Source organism: Taeniopygia guttata, chromosome 5 (assembly GCF_048771995.1).
Source record: "Taeniopygia guttata chromosome 5, bTaeGut7.mat, whole genome shotgun sequence".
Classification (NCBI taxonomy): domain Eukaryota; kingdom Metazoa; phylum Chordata; class Aves; order Passeriformes; family Estrildidae; genus Taeniopygia; species Taeniopygia guttata.
Genome location: NC_133030.1, coordinates 56,286,976 through 56,306,808, shown reverse-complemented (window position 1 = coordinate 56,306,808; position 19,833 = coordinate 56,286,976). Strand labels below are relative to the sequence as shown.

General features: G+C 39.4%; 1 protein-coding gene across 1 annotated transcript; it reads right to left on the bottom strand.

Moving 5' to 3' along the window:
* Positions 1-1,878: 1,878 nt before the first annotated feature.
* On the bottom strand, positions 1,879-18,862 carry LOC101234217 (inverted formin-2). Its single transcript, XM_032748895.3, has 12 exons — positions 18,364-18,862; positions 16,935-17,077; positions 16,394-16,455; positions 14,926-15,028; positions 14,146-14,231; positions 13,002-13,102; positions 11,243-11,313; positions 11,035-11,142; positions 10,369-10,439; positions 8,520-8,640; positions 7,656-7,820; positions 1,879-3,140 (listed from the first exon to the last, which is right to left on the bottom strand). Exons 1-12 carry the CDS (start codon positions 18,860-18,862, stop codon positions 3,021-3,023), a joined length of 1,650 nt encoding a protein of 549 aa, XP_032604786.3. The 3' UTR covers positions 1,879-3,020.
* Positions 18,863-19,833: the final 971 nt, after the last annotated feature.

Sequence of the window (19,833 nt, the reverse complement as noted above, 5' to 3'; positions counted from 1 at the left end):
TAAATAAAATAAAAATACCATTCCTGTATTCACTATCAGCACAAGAAAAGCACTTGCTCAGGATCTCAGTTGCTAGTATGTGATTTAAATCTACAACTAATAAGCCTCATAAATTCAGGTACTTTTGTTTAGCTCTGTTTACTAAAATGAAGATACACAAAAGTAAAATACATCCTGGATTACATCCTAGAATACAATGCAGTTGTAAACTCTGCACTGAAGAGTTGTACTTATACCTTATACAGTTTCTAAATCAGTATTACGTACTTTATAAAAGCCAACTCAATCAATACAACAGAGACCCAGTAAGATGTTAGCAGAATATCAGCTGATTTCCCCAGCTCTTGAAGACTAGATGATTTTGCTATTGCAAGAGCAATTTGTGTCAATGACAGTTTATGACATATCAGCTTGTTACTTACAGCCAAACAAGTAAATCCTGTGTAAAAACACACAATAAGAATTTTGCCTGGGGAAAGCTCTTGTATTTGACCCTGGATATGTCAATATATGGAATTGAATTAGGAGTCTGCTTTTGCAGTTGTTTTCTATGTGTAATGATAGCAGTTATGCTCTGGAACTTCTGTACTGTTCATCAAAACTTACCTGCTCTTTATCTTTTAACAACATTCCATTTTCTGCTGCAGTTACAGTATTACAGTGGCATATGTAAATTCTTACCAGATATTTAAATGCATATTTTCATGTTTTGTTCTTTAGTGTTCTTGTTCTGTTGCTTACTCTGGTCATTAGCTGTATCCCCAAATTTCCATTAGAAGCAGCTAATTTTTCCACTTGATTAGCTAAAGAAACCTCTAGATGTTATTTCTCTTGTAGTAACATATATACAATATATGTTATTTTTCTTGAAGTAACATATAAAATATAGTTCTTGCAATTATCTGATAGAATTCTCCAGAAGAATTTAAATGCCAAGCAATGAAAGCTGCTGCAACAGAAGCTGAAGAAAATAAAACAAGGGAGTTGCTTCACTATGAAGTGTGGGGAAAAAATAAAATCAACATATATATATATGTAAACATGTCCAGAGGAGTTAAACCCCAACCCTAGAATGCCTGAGTCCCTGGAATCAGCATGAGCCTGTCACCAAAGTATTTTGGAAATCTTACCTTAAATCTTATTCACAGAAAAGCTGTTTTCAATATATGCCATCAAGTAAGATATTGCTCAGTTGTCTAAACAGTACCCTTCACTTGAATTTTACAGTTTTTGACTCAGTTTTGTTCTCAGCAGCTGAAGTCCTCACTAGTAATCTCTAAATACATCAGCAATGGGGACTTCTGACTTTATTGCTGGCCCTAAGAGACATAGCTGCTGTGTGCTGTCCCTGGCAGATCTGTCAGCTGCACAGAAATGATTCTCAGACAACTGGACAAACCAGATATTCACACTGACAGAGCATGTGACTGGACTTAAGGTCAGAGATTCAGAGATCACAGGATTGGGACCTTTAAAGATCCCTGCACAGGATTGCCCTGTGTGCTGTGTGGCACTAGCACTGAGGGAGGTACCTGCAAAGTTAAAGGGTTATTTAATTCTTTGTGGAACCAGGCCTTGACAATCCTGTAAGCACAGGCTGATAGGGGTTCATCAGATTTACTCTTTTCATTCCCTTCTTCAGAAAATAATTACTTCACTTGCTGATTATATGACTACAAAAACCCCCAAAACCCCATTTTACATAGAATGAAGAATGTTAAGATGTCAGCATCCCGCCATGCCAGATCTGATACCCTCTTTTATTTTGTCACTGTATCTTGATTGAGATTAAAAATAGATTTTAAAAGTTCCTGATTGTCACTGCAATGCACAGTTCTCTAAAATCAGTACTGAAAAATAATTCAGACTCCAAGTGCTCTTTCACGTTCAAGTTTATACTCCCCAAGAATTAAATCCACCTTCTCACAAAGGAACAAAAATAATGACAGTTCCGCCTAAACTGTCTCCTGGAAATACAGAAGGTTCTTCTGGTTTGGTGCTCCTTTTCTTTACAGAGTTGAAGCAAACCTTTAATTCTTACAGCTGATAAATGTTACTTTCTGATTTTATCATATACTAGGTTACTCTTTCGTATTTATAGCAAAAAGGTTTTTTTTTTTTTAATTTTAACCTGCAGCTTTACATTAATTATGTTATGATTGCAAAGTATGTAAAACACATTTGTGGTAGAACTTGACAAGACAATATTGAAAACTTTGTTTTTGTCAGCTTTCAATGGATTTAATTGATTTTTAAAATGTATTTCTAAAAGTGAATAACTGTGAAAGTGGATGTAAAAGGAGGCCATCTATTTAGGCACCAGATACAAGAAAAACAGCAGTCTTTCAAGGTTGAGCATCTAGCATAAAATTTACATGAACTCCACTCAGATTTACTGATGGCTTCTTTGCAGTGGAGCTCTGAAGAACCAAGAATTGCAACACAATGTTATTGGCAGTAATCTTCAATAAAAGTGGATGCCAAGTATGTCCCAAAATAAAAATTTAAAATATACACATGCCAATGTTAGCACTGGACGTGCTTCACACCCAAGGAGGGCCAGCACAGCAAGTGCTTATCTGCATCAATCAGCATAGACACTTCTTTAAGCTCCGACATAACTCCTTTAAGAAATCAGATCTCTGATCACAAGAAAGCAAATAATGTGGTAACAATAACACCAGACACAACTTGCCTACTGTGCTGCTGGAGTTCAAGTGTGTGCAGCTTTCTATAACTCTAAAAGTCTCCCAAGAACTATTCTGAACAATAGCAGGATATCCTCCACTTCTGAGCAAAGTCAGAGAAACTTGCTACTTGGGAGTGGTATTTTTTTCTAAAATCCCTCTCATGATTTCTTCCAAACATTCATTTGCACTTGAAAATTGGTAATTGATGTCTCACTATCCATCTACTTGACAGCTACATCATCCATGGCTAAGTCACTCTCATTGTATCAGATCAGCTAGAGTTAACAGATAAATTCCTTCTAATTAACAAAAGATGGCTAACAAAAACAATTAGTTCTTAAATGTACTACACTTTCCATACTCTCCCTTTAGCCTCTTTGCATCTTCTCCTTTAAACCATTTCTTCCTTTTCTCCGATTTTGCAGCTTGCTCCTTCCTTTCTTGATTTTCCTGCATTCAGACAGAATGAAAAATAAAATGATAAATAAGAGTTTCTGAAGGAAAAGCTTGTTAAGAAACTCTCAGTTTGCAATGAATAGGTATTCTGAACATGCCCTGTGTGCACTTAAAACTCTCAGCTGCTGAGGTTTGAGGGTAAATACCAGAACAGAGCTTCCTGGTCAATCCCTTTGGCCTTCTCCATGTGATGATGTTACCAGCAAACTATTTCACCAGCTTTAACTGCAACTTTCAACTGTGGACTGAAATGCATTCTTCTTAATTAGTCCCTTTGTCCACAAAAGAGAACATTAGTTTAACTTAATTAGCATTCTAGAGATTTATCCCATAGCAACCTTGTTTGTATTCAGGGATTTCTACCAGAATTTTCAGGAGCTGTTCAGCTGTGTTAAACAGCAATTCAGAGTTTCTCTTCAGTCTCTCATTAAATTTGCCAGTAGTATTTCTGCACTACAGTTCAGGGCCAGAGTCCAGGCTGGATGTTTATTGGTACCACTCACACAATTGCCAGAATGGCATAAATCCTGTTGGGATTTATGCAGATAGGCAGGATTCTGGTTTCCACAGAGCTTCTGCCACCAAAATAATATGATTAATGGAGGAAGAAAAAGGATTGGAATGATTACTGCTAGCAAAAGAAGACCATTACTCAGTGGAAGAGTATTTCTGGCTTTTGATAACTAGCACAACAGTGGTAAAATGTAGTTCTGAACAACTGAGATAACATACAGTATAACATAAAGATGATAAAAGCCATTTTCTTAAATGCTTCTGCAGTTCTTGTTCCAGACTTGTTTTGTCACTAGAACATTGCCATCCCACCTGGAAGCTTGCCTGCTTTTGATTGCAACCAGTGAGTAATTAATCTACACTTGTGGGTAGATCAATACTTAATAGGCTGCTATGTTATATGACAAAAACTAATAACATCCAGGAAGATGTTGATGATTTGGTGCAGGTAAGATTTTTGATGAAACACGTGTCTCATGCTTTGCAGAGAGTTTAAAGCAGAAAATACAGTTTCCCAAGATAGTGATAAATCTGTTTGATTACTATGGATCATCTGCCACTATTTCCATAAGGTGAGCTGAACAAGTCCAAGAAAATGTACACAAGTTTATAGAACCAGACTTTACAGAAACTAAAAATCTAGAATCCTTTGGTCCAAAGGAACTTTCAAACAAATAAAGAAGACTTGTGAGCAGTAACAGAGTTAATCTGTTTGAAATATAGGAGCATTAGAAGCTCAAGGTTATGGAAACTGTCATTAGGTGCCTTGAAAAGAAAAAAAATAAAAAATCTATCCACTCTTGACAGAGAAAGAAAGTGATACATTTTCCCTAAACAGAGGGTGCTTCTGAAAGAACAGGGTACAGGTGGTGAAGTCCTAGGGAGAGGCTAGAAGCCTTCCATCAGTACAGGGCTCCTATGTGCTTGCCTGATAAATTCCTGCTGTGTCTTAGGATAATATCTTTGAGATACTATGGCTGCTGGGAGACTTGCAGATTTGTGGGCTCTGGGAGAATGTCTCTATGTAATATGCTGTAAGAAATTAAGGAGGTGAATTCAGGGATATTCACAGCACACACAGTAGTGAGAACAAGCTAAAACACATTAGGAATAAATGTATCAATTGAGCAAGCCTGAACCAATTTTTTCTTCAGAAAAATTGTAAACAAAAACCCCAAACAATATAACAATTCAATGTAAACACACCTAACAAAGTTTCTTCAACACGAGAAAGCCCAAAAAGGTACGGTGGTAGCAGGGCAAAGGAATGAATACCCACAATCCCTTCTCCACTTTGCTGGATTAGTGGAGGCAGCTGCAAGGATGCGATTCAGTGAAAGAGGGAGTCACTTTGGATTTGAACTTTGTGAGATGTTAGATATTTGCTTGATTTTTGAATTAAAAGATGCTCCAGGACAACTGTTTATGCCCATGCTATCTGAAGCACATCCTGTTCCAACACCATATGCACCCTGCTGAAGAGCAGCTGCTCCAGTGTGGTTGTCCTAGGGGAGTACACAGAGGAACTATCCCTGTGCAGTGCTGTCTGTATAACCTCTGTCATCAGCTGAATACTTCCTAGAGCAGATTTTGTGGAACATATTTTTCTCCTTTTCCTGAGATTAGACCATCTCTTGGCTGGGAGGTCCCTTCTATGAACAGATGCAAATGTAAGGGAAATCAAATGTTTACCACAATCACCTATAATCACACAGAGATTCTTTTCCCCACAATTTTACCACTCAGTTCTCAGCAAAACTCCATTTCTGATTTTTAGTCTTTGAGCTGAGGAGCTATTTTCTCCCTGTCTCCTTCCTCCTGCCATCTGCTTCTTTCATTTTTTGAGAATTGGTGAAACAGTCATCGGCCCTGGGTGACAAACCAGCTCCTTTGCTTCCTTTCACTGTGTCAGTTTTGGATATCATTTGGGTATTTCAAAAGACTTTGTTGATTTGGGTTTTTTTCCTCCAGATAGATGGAGAGAAAGATGGCAGTCTTATTAAAGAAATTCCATTTGTGTAACTCATTTTCTGTTACCTGAAGGATAAGAGATCAGAAAGGACCCCCAGGGAAGGAAGAAAGATTTTGTTTGAACAAAGTAACAAACCTCAAATCTCTGTAGATAAGCTTAGGAGACATGAAGAATCACTATTTATCGAAACAATTTCCCTTCTTATTTGATGTGGGAATGGAAAGATAGCACTAACAATTTTGGCAGAGCTAAGAGACCTGCTTTATACAGAAGACTCATCTCAAAATAAAAGTTACACCTTAGCATTAAAGCTTAAAATAAATGGCACTGGGAAGAGATGATGCCTGCGGCTGATTCTAGTGTAAAAATCAAAACCACAGAATAAAAAGATGCTTTAAAAATAAAAACCTTCAGCTTTTCAGCATGTTGCTGTTTCAAGTACAAATAGTATCTTTTCTGTGGTGATAGTAAGAAAACAAGGCAAGAGGAAAAGGAGATTAATTCTAGGTCTGCAGTGAAGGAGAGAGGCGCAGACAACATGGCTAATAGCTATGATACCTTTGAGGTGAGGTGCTGCTGACTAATGGAACTCAAAATAAAATGAAAGGGAGTTTACATTTTGGGATATCAAGATAACCTTCTTTCTAGGTGCTCTAACCTGGCTGTGAGCAAGAAGCACCCAGAAACATAGTGTGAATCTCCTGCAGCTATGCTAGGACACTCCATAACCTTTACTGGGACTGTTTCTTGAAAGAACTGCAGTTGCTGGAATTACCCTTCACAGTAAATTTCCAGTATAGCTCTCCACAGATGCTGAGCCATTAGGTTCTTGACTGTCTTAGTTCTTTCCTTTGTGCCTAGAGTTTTGGGAACTTTAAGGCTCAAACATATTGCCAAACAATCTGTAGTTTATAGGGTTAATTTTCCAGTTAATTTTTGTCTGTGGCATTATCACATCATTTCAGAGCCTGGGTAGCTGCATTTCTCCAAAAATTTCAGCTCAGTGGAGCTGAAATTGACTGGAGAACCAGCTAGGGAGAACAGTAGAGGATATATTTTTTGTCTTTCATCTTCTATAACTTCCTCAGAACCATCATTGTTTTCATCTGAATCTATGATCTGCCCTGAAGCACTCCTCCAGTCTCTCTTGGCAGCAGAGCTGTCTGTGTTCTTGCAGTTCTTGTAATGCAGATGGTTCTCTACAGAAGGTTGATCCAGGCTGGGGCTCTCCTGGAGTCAGCACAGGAATGGGCGATTCTTGCTAAGATGTGTATGAATGTGAAGCCACTATCACCTGGCACTAAGAAAACCCTAAAGGAAGTACACTAGTCCAGGTGTGAAGTGTGTAGTAAGGGAAATTAAATAGAGGTTTACTAGAGAGTTTACAAACTGGAAGGTGCTCTACACTACTTTTATGTTGAAGTTGCTGTTCTCTTACTCCTTATTGCAAGGAGTGAAGTCCTATAAATTAAGAAATATAATCCATTGGGAGATTTTGAAGGGTTTTTTGGAACACACAAAACACACTTTGGAGCTAACTAGTACAATGAAATTCCAACACATAAACACACCTTCCAGTTAGGCTTTGCCAATTGGAAAATTTACCTTTTGTCTATCAGCAAAGTCTATAAAGCATGTCAGCTTGTTCATTCTTTCACATGCCACAAAGGTCCTATTACACTGAGGTCTGGTTAACAATTTTCAGTGGGAAAAATGACTTAAACTGTTCTCCACAGCTAAAAAAAGATCCACCCCCCTGCCCCATCCAAAAGAAAAAACAACCCAACCAACAAAACAAAACCCCATGAACAAACAAAAAAAAAAAGCCCCAGATTTTATATTTGCCCACATACTCATTTTCTGCTGCAGTTTGCAAGCACGTAAGTTTACTTTCATTTACTTCTGCAACCAGGGTTACATACCCCAATTTAGAGTAGAAGGAAATAGAAATTATTGCTTGATTTAAAAAAAAAAAAAAAAAAAAGCTCTAAACCTATTTCTAAACAGGCACAAGGGCACACCACCTGTAAGGTTTTGAGGAAGATCTCTCTGAAGGTTTTCATTGTGCTGAATACATCTTCCAAAGACAGCTTTTTTCGGTCTTCACAAAGATAATCTGCAAGTTCTTCCTTCTTCTTTTCAATGGCGGCAAATTCCTTCTGCAGGTCCTTTGAAGCATTGAGGCTGACCTGAGACACATTTTGTAACATAATTTATGCATATCAAAAAGTAGCATATTCTGAGCTGCCCAGAAGACTTCAGCCACTTAAGAGAGAGTGGTCAGGTTTTTTTAAAACTAACAGCTAAGATTGGTTCACAATGTGTGATATTTATTTCTGAATTGAATCATCCGAATTTTCCCTCATTTCATTGTACAACCATGTGGAAATGTGGCACAACCTGGGGTGACTGAGCAAGGGACTTGCAGCACCAGGATTTCTACCTTATAGCTTTAGTTAACTGATGTGCTCTGAGAAAACAAAAATTTAGAATGTTAGGAAATATCATTGGGGGCCGGGGGGAGGCGAGGGGAAAACATATCGCACATCTATCCACTTTTTCCCCACAAAGCACAGTGAGACAAAACATATTTCTGTGCTGCACTGTACACATTTATAGCTTCAGCCTACATTCCATTTTTTGGGCCTTCCTCTCTTTCACCCACAGAAAAATCTGTCTGGTCCTCAGCTGTTTCCATATCCCAGTACCACATCACAGAAATGGAGGAAAATCTGAGATACTCCTCCCACCAGGGCACAGTGGGAGGGTAGTAATGATCCCTTTCCCATAGGGCTTGGAATATGCAGTTGTAACCTGAATTACACTGCCTTTAAGAAGAGAGTGTTTAGGAAGAAAGAGGGGAAACACGTCACACTCACATTACCTACTTGCACAGATTTTCCATGCTGTATTTTTAAATCATCTGTCGACAAAAATAAACGCTTTTCTATTTCCAGCAGTTTCTTCAAATTGGCACCTGCCTCAGCCTGCATGGCGTCAACGTGGATTCTGAAAGGTCCACAAGAGGGACAGTACAATGAAGGGATAAATCTTTTGTTTGCATTAAATTAAAATGTTATTATAAACATTATCATCTCTGCAAATGAACATGGAATTAATTGTCCAGCCCAGGCCCTGCGTTTGCAGGTAGTTCTTTTCTGTGTAAATTATTTTTCATATGAACAAGCCCTCATCTAAGAAAGACTCTGCTTTTGCCCTCACTACCTCCCTGGGAGGACTGTGGAAGAGCTTCACTGTCCTGGTATTCAAAAAACTCCAAAAAATTTCCAGCCTATTTTTATTCATAAGCAACACAAGCTCATCTCCCCTGTGCCAATGTTGTCCTTATTTAGATGGTTCTTTTCCCTCTTTGCCTTTTCTCCCCAATCTATTTATAGTCCAGAATTGTATCTCCTCTCTGTGCTGCTTTAGCTTGTGTGGAGATCCAAACACAACCACTGCCAAACCAACATCTTCTGCAGTTCTGAGCTACTCTCTGGGCCAGACAAAATTTACTGAATCAGGAAAAATGTTTCATGCTGCATCCAGATGTGAGCAGCATTAGGAGAGTACCTTGCAGGATTTGCACCATGCACAGTTCTCCACAGGTTGATTAGCAAATCAATTTTGTAAGTTTGAGAGTTTGATTAAAGTAGAGTGCAATTTCTTTATACAAGGAGTGCATTTATATCATTGGCCAGCAAGATCTAGTTTCAGTCAATAAAAGTATTTCTCTTATGACACAATCCAAACAGAAATTAATGGTTGAAAACAGCTTTCTGTTTAGCTTCTGCAAAGCTAACTCACAAAAGCCGCAGCGTTTTTCTGTTTAATTATGGAATTAAAATACTTTCAAAAAATTATTTAGCAGGTACATAATAAATGTCAATCTATTGACAGATTTAAAAGTTACTCCTTTCTAGAGTTACAATAAAATCTAAATCACAACAAAGTTCCTGTGAATCCTCTGAATTTGTAATAGGATTAAAAATGTTAATCCTGGTGCTACAAATGTGAATTCTGATTGGTGTGATTGAACATATCTCCATGTGACTCCTTTGAATTAAAGAGCTGGCAAGAGACACATGAGGCTTTCAGCACATGGGAGAAAGTCAAAAGTCTCCAGAAACAGGTTTTTTTCTTTCTACCCACATATATTAGAAACATATGCTGATCGTCAGTTCTGGGAGGTCCTCCCCAGTTGCCAGTAAATCACTCCAGTCATTCCCTCCTTACATAAGCTTTGTACCTTCAGATGGGCTTTCACCTAAAAATCACAGAATGTGCTGAATTGGAAGGGACCCACCAGGACTATCAAGTCCAACTCCTGGCCCTGCACAGGACCATCCCCAAGACTCACATTGTGTGCCCCAAATATATTGTCCAAACACTTCTTGAACTGACTGAGAAACTTCAGGGAATATATGTTTCTATTGCAATATGTGGAAGAAGACTCTGGTCTTTGAAAATGAGGGAAATTCACTATCTATACAGTTTTCTTCTAAAGTAGTACTGGATCCACAGAAAGAAAAAAAAAAATCACACTGAGCCACAGCTAAAAGTCTTAACCAGGTTAAACTATAAAAATTTCAACACTGTTTGGTGTTGAAGAGAACCACTCTTTCCTACAGCAGAGAAATCCTGTGACCCTATTACACCACCATAAAATGACTCAGCTCCTTCCTGGCTTTAAAGAGGTTGGCAAGTTGTACATGACACAAACAAACAATGTCCTACCCCACTGCCTTGGAAACAAAGTCAAGATCTCTGGGAAGCTGCAGGAGATCTCTGTGTTTTTTTTCAACCTCCTAAAATTGAAGAGAAAAAATGGTTATCTTATACAGGCTGTCAGAGAGCATGTAAGTTTTTCAGCTGGACAACATCAGGACTGAAAAACTAACACTTCAGTTTCGTTCTTATAAGTGTAGGGATAAATTTAGTCTTGTTAATTCTTTTTCTCATGTTGGCATCCACAGGGAGTTAAAAAGAAAGAAAAAGACTCATTTTAAAGTGCTCAGGCTGACATCCCATGGGCTGCCACAGTGTGCAGGCTGACCTGAGATTTTGTCTTCATACCATAAAAATAAATTTCATTTGACAGATACATTTGGGATATGTGTCAACACAAGGGAGCTGTTGAAGAAGTGAAAGAAAACAACAAGCAGACGTGTCAAGTGAACTTGAAGAAGGAAACCTAGTGTTACCTCTCTAAATATTACTGGGTGTGGATGTGATCTCATCTGCACAGAGAGCTGTGGAAAAGTTTTCATGGTATTTCCAGCACAGAGACTCACCCTCCAGGTACCTATAGTTGGGTATTACTAAGGTAAAAGCCCCTTAGCTTCTGGGGAATTAATATTTGAGAATAATGCACACAGGATTAATTTCACAGTTTTGTCATACCTCCAAAATATGGTGAAGCAGAGTAATGTTGTTTTGGTTTGCTTTTGTTTCTGTTAATTTGAGTAAGGCATTAATTTTAAAACCTCCAGCATCTCCAGTGTGACGCCCCTAGAAGATACAGAAAAAAGTTCCTTCCTTCAGTTTTTAAGTCTTGCATTATTTTCTGTTATCTTTAGAATATAACAAGTAAAGAAATCATTTTACTTACATAGTTCAGAAAGTTTCCAACTTTAAGAATTAATTGGCAGAAAACTGGCAGTCGGTGACTGGTAAGAATTGCTAAAGAATAAGAAGAGAGATATTTTCAATAAATCAAATGATCTGAAGTAGGATTTTCATTTCGTTTGACAGTGATGATAACAAAACTTCCATTCAAGATTATGTCAAGTCATTATTATGTATTTGGAAAAATACCACTAGAGAAATAAATTAGCTGAATGGAAGTGGAATGAGTAGCATTCTGTTGTGATCTCTTCTTTACAAGTAGATGGAAAACCAGATTTTCCATTAAGTCTGGAGTATAGATGTGTCAACCCTGCAGCTGCCTTATGAAGGAGAACCACATACAAGAAAGTGTATAAACTTGTGAAAGTCTATAGCCCTCATTCCCAGTACATATTATTCTAGTTAAGAGAAGCAAAGGGCTTTGTGCCTTGTTATCGTTATTACCAAGAGCAATAATCAAAAGATACACATTTCAATGCATCTGGGAATCTGGGGTGAGAAAAATATTTTTGGCAGAATTAGAACAGAAACACTGACCCTCACAATGGGATGGAGGGGGAACAGGGTTGTCAGGGTGGGACTACAGAGAGCTGTTGATTGCACCCCAATAAAGAGTAACCATAGCATTGACATCAGACACCCAGGTATAGCCTTGTTTTGTGTGTAAACATAAAAGTTTGCAGTTTAAGTGTTTAAGAGGAGATCAATGACTCTCTAAAACCATTGAACTGAAGCTGGAGTGCAAGAGCATCTTCAATAAAGAGACAACTTCAAACTAAAACCAGAGCTAATTTTGGGTGGAAGAGTCTCCTGAAATATTGGTGAACATCATCTGGGATGCCTGTTTCTGGCAGCCACATCAGATTCTGGTATGTCACTATGTCCTGCTCCAACACAGAACTAATCTGGATGGCATCAGTGCACACTACAGGAAAAACTGGAATTGATTCATTGTTATGGGAAAAAAAAAAAAAAAAAAAAATCTCCTCTGCACACCAGAATGTAACCTATACTCATACAGGATCTGGCACTGATATTTCCATCTCAGGAGAGACCTTACTGCTGGCTACAGGTCCCTGAAAGGTTGCCAGAGGGAGTTCAGCCTCTTCTCCCAGTGACAGGATGAGAGCACAACCTCAAGCTGCACCAGGTGAGGTTCAGGTTGGAAATCAGGAAGAATTTATTCACAGGAAGAGTTGTGCAGTGGAATGAACTGCCCAGGGAAGCAGAGTCACCACTCCTGAAAGTGTTCAAGAAACAACTTGGCACTTAGTGCTAAGGTCTAGTTGATAAGGTGTTGATGAGTCAAAGGTCGAACCCAGTGATCTTAGAGATCTTTTCCAACCTAAATGATTCTGTGAACCCTGGAAGTGTTTAAGGCCAGGCTGGGTAGGGCTCTGAGCGAGCTGGTCTAGTGCAAGGTGTTCCTGCCCATGGCAGGGAGGTTGGAACAGGATCATTTTTAAGGCCCTTTCCAACACAAACAATTCTGTGATTCTCTGAGGAAGGAAATTTCCTTTTTTCTCTTCAGAACTACTACTTCAGAGCAGAAGTAGCACAAACTGCAATTCTTCAGAATGTATTCTAGGAGCAGGAATTTGCAGAATAATTTGGACGTTCGCTACACATTCAGCAATTGAAAGGTTAATTCTGATTAGATTATAGCATAGATTACCACTGATGCTAATCAAGTAGAAGAAAGTGGCTGAACCTGGGCACTGGTGCAGCACTGATGTACTTACTTTCACAGGCTGCCCTGATGGCTTGTACTTTTGGCCACAGACACTCCAGCAGAATTCTTGTTTCCTCACAAATCAGCATACATTCAATCCTCAGCTGGTAGCTAAAGAGAGATCAGTGGAAAAAAACACAACAAACACCACAAAAAACAAACCCCACAGGCCTGATTAATTGACTTGTGTTCAGCAAGAGCATAATCCATTTTAGGCAAAGTGCAGTACCAACATTCTTATGGTCTCCTTAATGCTCTGACATGAGAACTGCATTATAAATAAATCAAACACATATTTCCAAAGTTGTCCTAGAAACTATTATCATCTCTTCTTTCAGAAAGCAATGCTGGACTGACATCTGGCAGTGACTACCTTGCATAATGAGGCCATAATTTTTTACAATTCCTGGGCAACACTAGCCAGGATTTTAGTTCTTTTTAAGTTCACAAACAAATCTGAAATATTTTGGCAGTGATGTCCTTTAATGACATTTATACTTCATCACAGGTTAATATTGTGAAAGGAAATTTTTTTCTAAAGTACTTTTAAATATAGCTAGAAGTTTGAGAAAATTAAAAGCCCCAATTTCACCACCACATTTTCAAAAATGTGTCTCTGGTTGTGGCATGGCAACTGATCAGATTTATGGAGGGCTATTGCTATTACTTATAATGTATCACCATCTTTTTGTGAACAGCAGGAAGAGTTCTCTGCGTGCACCTCATTTGACTTGGTAAAAACTGGGGAGGTGGTGAAAGCACAGGCACTGCTGTGATTCACTCTTGGATTTGTGGGCTCTCCAGTGGGTGAACTGGGATCTGTAGCCCAGGGGTGGAGTGAATCAGCAGCCTGGTGACAGGATTCAGTCTGCAGCTTCACGCCACACAGGAATAGCTGTTCAACAGTCAAGGGTTTTTTCATACCAAGGTTATTTTAACTGTAGTTTGCCAAAGGTGTCTGAAAGTCTCTCTGGCCTTTGGGAAGGAAAAAGAAAAATTCCCATACAAGGTCTAAAAATAGCAGTAAGATGATTTATCCTGAAGATTGGATGTCAAGAACATCCCTCTGGCACAAGAAACAGAGGCCTTAATTTTTATGGACAAGTCTTGGAAGAACCACACTCATGGAAAGAGACAAGGAAAATTTTGCTTACCTGGGAACTTCCAAAAGATGGAGATAAAACTGATCAGCATTTGCCAGCTGTGATTTTTTGTCTTTGTAAGATTTCAGGCCATTTATCTAACAGGGAATCAAACAGCAAAATAACCACATATTTAATTTAGTAGGGAAAATAATCACACAAGAATTTCTGGAGTCATTCTCTTCTTACAGGCATGAAACTTGCTTTTCTAAACTTACTGCATGCACAGGCAATGGGAATGAAGCAGATGAACAATAAATTCTAGGTATGAACTGGTTTGCAAGGGCAAAAATGTAGGGTTTTTTTTTTTTGGGTTTTTTTTTTTTTTTTTGACTGTAAGGTCTTTTGCCTTTGCACAGCATCTCCTAGGATGAAATCCTGATCTGTAGGCAGAGATTCAGGAAGCTATAATGCACAGACACCCAGAAACCCTTTAAAAAGATGGGTTCTTTCCCTTCCTCCTTTTTGAAACTTGCTCTGAAAGGCTCTCTATTCACCCAAGTCTACAAATCCTACTGTGCTTCAGCCACTTAATTAAAATAACATAATAGAGAGCAGCACTTTGTCTACACCTGTGTTGAGTCTCCCAAAATGTTCTTGCTCAATTTTGTGTGAAGAGGCCAGACTGTTGCTGGGATGGACTTCCCATCACTCTGCCTCAGAATTTCATTGACCTAAGATGCAGCAGAAGGATGTGGGACCCAGGCACAGCTTCCTGTTACAGCAGTGCAAGTATTTCAAGCTGAGCACACAACACACTGAACTCCACCAGAATGACATGTTAAAGGATACCTCCTGGTCTTCAGGCAGCAGTTTAAGTAGCTGTCTCAGTATCTCAGCATCCAGCTTGGAGCTATCCCCTTTCTGAATCATGAGAGCAATCTCTTCATTGGAGCTGCAAGAAGAAGGGAAATGGTGTGGAGTAACATGGTAAAAAAACACCTCAATCTCTCTGCTGGCACTCCAGGAGCAACTGAAGCAATTCATACTATACCTGCCTCCCGTAACATTTGGATCTTAGTCCTCAAAAATACATGGAGATATGAAAATGCAAAGGTTTTTCTTTTAAGCCTAAAGCAATATTCCTTGTAATTTAGGTGTGCTTTTTGGCCTTTGTTCATATTTACACAACAAACCCCAAAGCTCTGCTTTTACTGTGGATGTCCATTGTCACTGAGAAGGCATTTACATTTGAATTCCTCCATCATTTGCAGCAAAGACAAGGATAAAACCAATGGCTCACTGAAGGCTTTAACTCAAATCCTTGCCTGAAACTTTGGCAGGCAACATGTGTTTGAAATACTTCCAGATTGCTGTGGTCTGGGCTCTGGAGAGCTGGGCTCCCTCAGCACTAACAGAGGCATCACCCAGCTCCAGAGCAGCCTCATCCCTCACAAGTGCAGTGGGACTCAGCTCTTTGATCCCACAGTCCCCAGCTGCTCCCAGGAGAGCTTCAACCACTGCCCAGGGAATCATGCAGGGAGAGGAAATAGCATCTGCATTAGGCTGTGCACCATTCTCCCCCACTGAGAAGCAGTTTGTCTTGGAAAAAGAATAATAATAATTAAAAACATCCCTCTGACTGATTCTAATTTATTCTTAATGAAAAGGAATTTCTTGGCTGAGCTTCTTCTTGCAACCCTTTTAACATGGGCCATGACACAAAGGGCAGAGAGAGAGCAGAACATCCGTCATTATCCTACCATAGTTTCAGGGAGTCTAAGAGCAAAGATATTTTCCCAAAAACTAATACAAATTCCTTTCCTTCCCTACCCCTCCATGAGGGCTGTGACTTGGTAAATTTCTATTTATTTAATTTTTCAAACTGTTTCCTATTTATAGAAAAACTGCACATAAAGTCTATGTATGACTTTGGATCTGAACCCCTGAAAATGCCACTTTAAAAGCAACAAAGTGACTTGAAACTTCTATTCAACAGTCTTCCCTAACAGTTCCTGCCAGAATTTGATATTTATGACAATAATAGCAAAGAAAAACATGTTTCTACAAAACTGTACTGTTATTGATTAATATTGACTCTTTAGGAATCTGTAGTCCATTCTAGGTTTGAAAAATTATATTTATTGTCTGGAAAGAGACTGTCACCTCTCATTATTAAAAAAAAAGGGAAGAAAAGTTGAATTTTTGTAAAAGAAAGATAGAACTTAAAGTATTTTTGCTAAATTAATTTCATTTAATATTTGAATAAACACCTAGACACATCAAATCAGTCGTTCAGATGTCATTCTCCAAAGCTTACCACTTAAATTGCTTCAGAAATATATTCAGAAGGAGGCTTTTCTTTGTACCTATGAATGTGATCTGTAAAAAGGGAAAAAAATCAGTCAGCTAGAAATACATTTACCTTAGATTTAACAGATTTTCTAGCACATTTGTTTGTTTATTGGTTGTGATTCATTCTTTTTTGGTAATAATATTATCAATAACCTTCATTGATCAAATCCCAAGTAATTGACAACAATGCAGGCTATAAGACGTATTTTAGAAAGAGGCAAAGACAGAGAGAAGGAAATTGATTTGCTTATTCCAGTTTATGAGAATTAATATTGAAATTCCCATGTTCTCCCTGCCTCAGATGAAGACCTATCCCTCAGGAGAGTTACTCCAACTGGTTTCATTCTAAACCTCCCCTGTGTTTTTTCTTAAGGTAGCCTCAGGCAGTGGATCTCAAAATATTTAAAACTTTTTTATTATAAATGATTGCCAACAACAAAGAATGAATAAGCTTTTAACTTCCAAGAACCTTGCCATTTTCTACAAAAAGTGGGCAGTCCAAGTACCTCATTTTTTTTCTTTATTTTTGGCCTTGTTTTCTCTGTAGGGAATGTTGGTGGGACAGAGAAAAGAAGCTCCAAGCTTGCGTAGTCAGGTTCCACAAGCTGCTTGCTGCTGCTTGGCATCACAGCCCATATGGAGTGGCTTTCTGGAAGAGAATAAAAGCTCAAGATGGACCACAGAGGTTGAGGAACACTTTTAAGGTAGTGTGATTTGTAAGAGGGAAAACTCTTCCGAGGATGAATGAAATATGATGCTCATTAGCCCTGGACAAATGTGAATTATTTAAGAGTGACAGCTCCCACAGAGAGTATCCCAGAGGTTTGAAGCCTAATTAAACCTGGAGGATTAATGCCACATTCAATTCACTGAGCTGAAGGCAGCAGATGAACTTAATGGGCTGCTTCAAACTGTTTTTGCTATTGCTGACCAGCTACACATTGGAGGATTGTGGTACCGAAACAGGGGATACTGCATCCGCTTAGGTAAACATCTCTTTTTGCAAGAGATAAAGACACCCAAGCCCAATATTATTACCAGAATCATCAGGACCTATGCAAAAAACAAACAGAACTTGCAAACGTAATCTTGAACGACATGGGAGCCTTTAAGACAAGATCACCTTTTGCTTTAGGAGAGATTGCAACAGTGACACTGAATGCGTTAGGGATGAATCTCAGTTTGTCTCTCTGCACGAGAGGTCCATGGCTCAGTTTTTACATCTGTGTTTATATATTTTATCACAGCAGCAAGTTCTTGCCCCCTAGGTCTCCTTGTCCTGGAGATAAGCAAGGAAGAATAACAAGTGTTGTCTGAACTGAATATTAAAAACTACAGCAAAACTGGAGATGTGTTTCCAGCCTCTTTGCTGGAACAAGACTTTCAAGCCCCTTTGGCTCACACTAACCAGAGACTCCTAGGGTTATTTTTGTGTGTGTGTGTGTGTGAAATGCCACACAAATCACTTGCTTGTGGTCAGTATGAAATGAAGTTGGGGGCTACCCTGAGGGTGCACATTCCCCAGCCCTACTGACAAGAGCTTTCAGTCTCAGATCTTGGCTGTGCAAGAACATAAAAAGCAAAGCAAAACCTTCAGCTGAGAGTTCACTCACTGGTGATGTGCCAGCAATTCATTAAGAAGAACCACAGAACATGACTATTCAAAGGATCTTTCCACACTCAGAGTATTTTGCAAACCTTACTCAGTGCAGACTCACAACACTCCTTTAAAAATAACAGAGATTGAGAGATTAAGAGAAGGTAACTCCAGCAGCCACAGAGCCTCAGCCCAGAGCTTCTTTCAAACTACTATTTCCTCCACTAATTGGCAGAGGACTCACTTTCCATATTAATTTTGTGATTATGATTGAGACCACATGTGTGACCTGACTTTTGAGTGAACCCATCAGACCAGTGCTACAAACAAACACGTACGTCTCACCACGTCAGAGGGGAGCTTCTGCCAGTGGAGCACCTTCATCCTCAGTGTTGGTGTCTTCTTACTGTGGGGCTGCTCCCCACATCCACAGGTAAGATGACTGCACCCAGGACTGCTGCATGGCTGAGGAGATGGGAGTGATGGGGCATTTATGCCAGGCATAGAAACAGGGGGAAGAGGCACCTTGCACCCAGGAGGTAGGGGTGGAGGTGCAGGCAGCTGTGGTAGCAGAGCTGGTGTGATAGACTGTTCTTGGGAGGAAGAGGAAACATCTTTCTGGGAAGATGATATGCTCCCTGGACAATGCTCTGACTTCCCAGAAAGGCCAGTTGTTGGAGAAAGGCTCAGGTCTGAACTGGGGTACTCCTCTTCCAAGTCCATATTAACTTGAGTGCATTTGTTCACCTTTGAAACAGATCTTCTAGGCACTGTTTTGTGGTGATTTGAGCAGCGCATACTTTTTAGCAGGCCCTCCATGTCTTGTCCTGGTCCCATTTTCCTGCTCTACAAGACAACAAGGAGGTGCATGGATTAGCAAAGTTCCTCACGACTGCTCTCTACTTGCAATTCCTACAGAGACACAGAAATAACAGTGGCCTTCCCATTAAGGTAAGCAACAGGAATATTTCTAACTGCTTTACAGGTGATAGTTTGTAGCAGTTTCACCTTGGTGAGTGGGGAGCAAAGCAGTCCTTTGGGTCATAAAGTTCATTTTTGACTTCTCTTGATCCTTCTACATTCTTGTTATAATGCATAAAAAAAGACAGAGCAAATGCTATCAGCACAGTAAACCCTTACCTGGTTGTTTTTTCCCCTGTTGACAGCTGTTTGGTGGGGTGGAGAGATGCCTGCTGTAGAACTTACTATGGTTGCTCTATAGAGGGGACATCTCAAACAGCAGGGACACAGTCAGCCCTGAAAAACCACGTTACCACAATTTACCTTGAGTGCAGAAGGGTGCAGGGGATTTAAAGAGAAGCTCTCAAAATAGCCTAATAAAGTAAACAAGCTACAGCTGAGGAGGAGGATTCAGGGTGAGCTGCTTAGGTACTTGTGACTACACATGGAAATGACTTGCAAGCATTTCAGTAAGTAAGATTATCTTTCCTGTTTTCCCCTTAAACCAAATTTTAATCTAGGGAAAATCTTAATATTTGTCTTGAGACTATACAGTTTCTTTCAGAGCTTCTTGCAAAAGACTGCAGAAGTTCCTATGTTGTATGTATGCCCAGTTTTAAACATGGAGACAGCCTTACCAAAGTGAGAATATTTGCTGGCTCAGGACTTGGCTTTGATTGCTTGACTGAGCAAACCTTTGCAAACAATTGCATTTCTTGTGGATGAGCAGTGTCCTGGGCCACTTAATCTCAGTAGCTGGAGCTGCTGTGTGATTTCTCTCTTTATAACCTCTACAGCAATGATAATCAAAAATGGCAGGAGGAGCACATGCTAATAGGGGAGCAGTG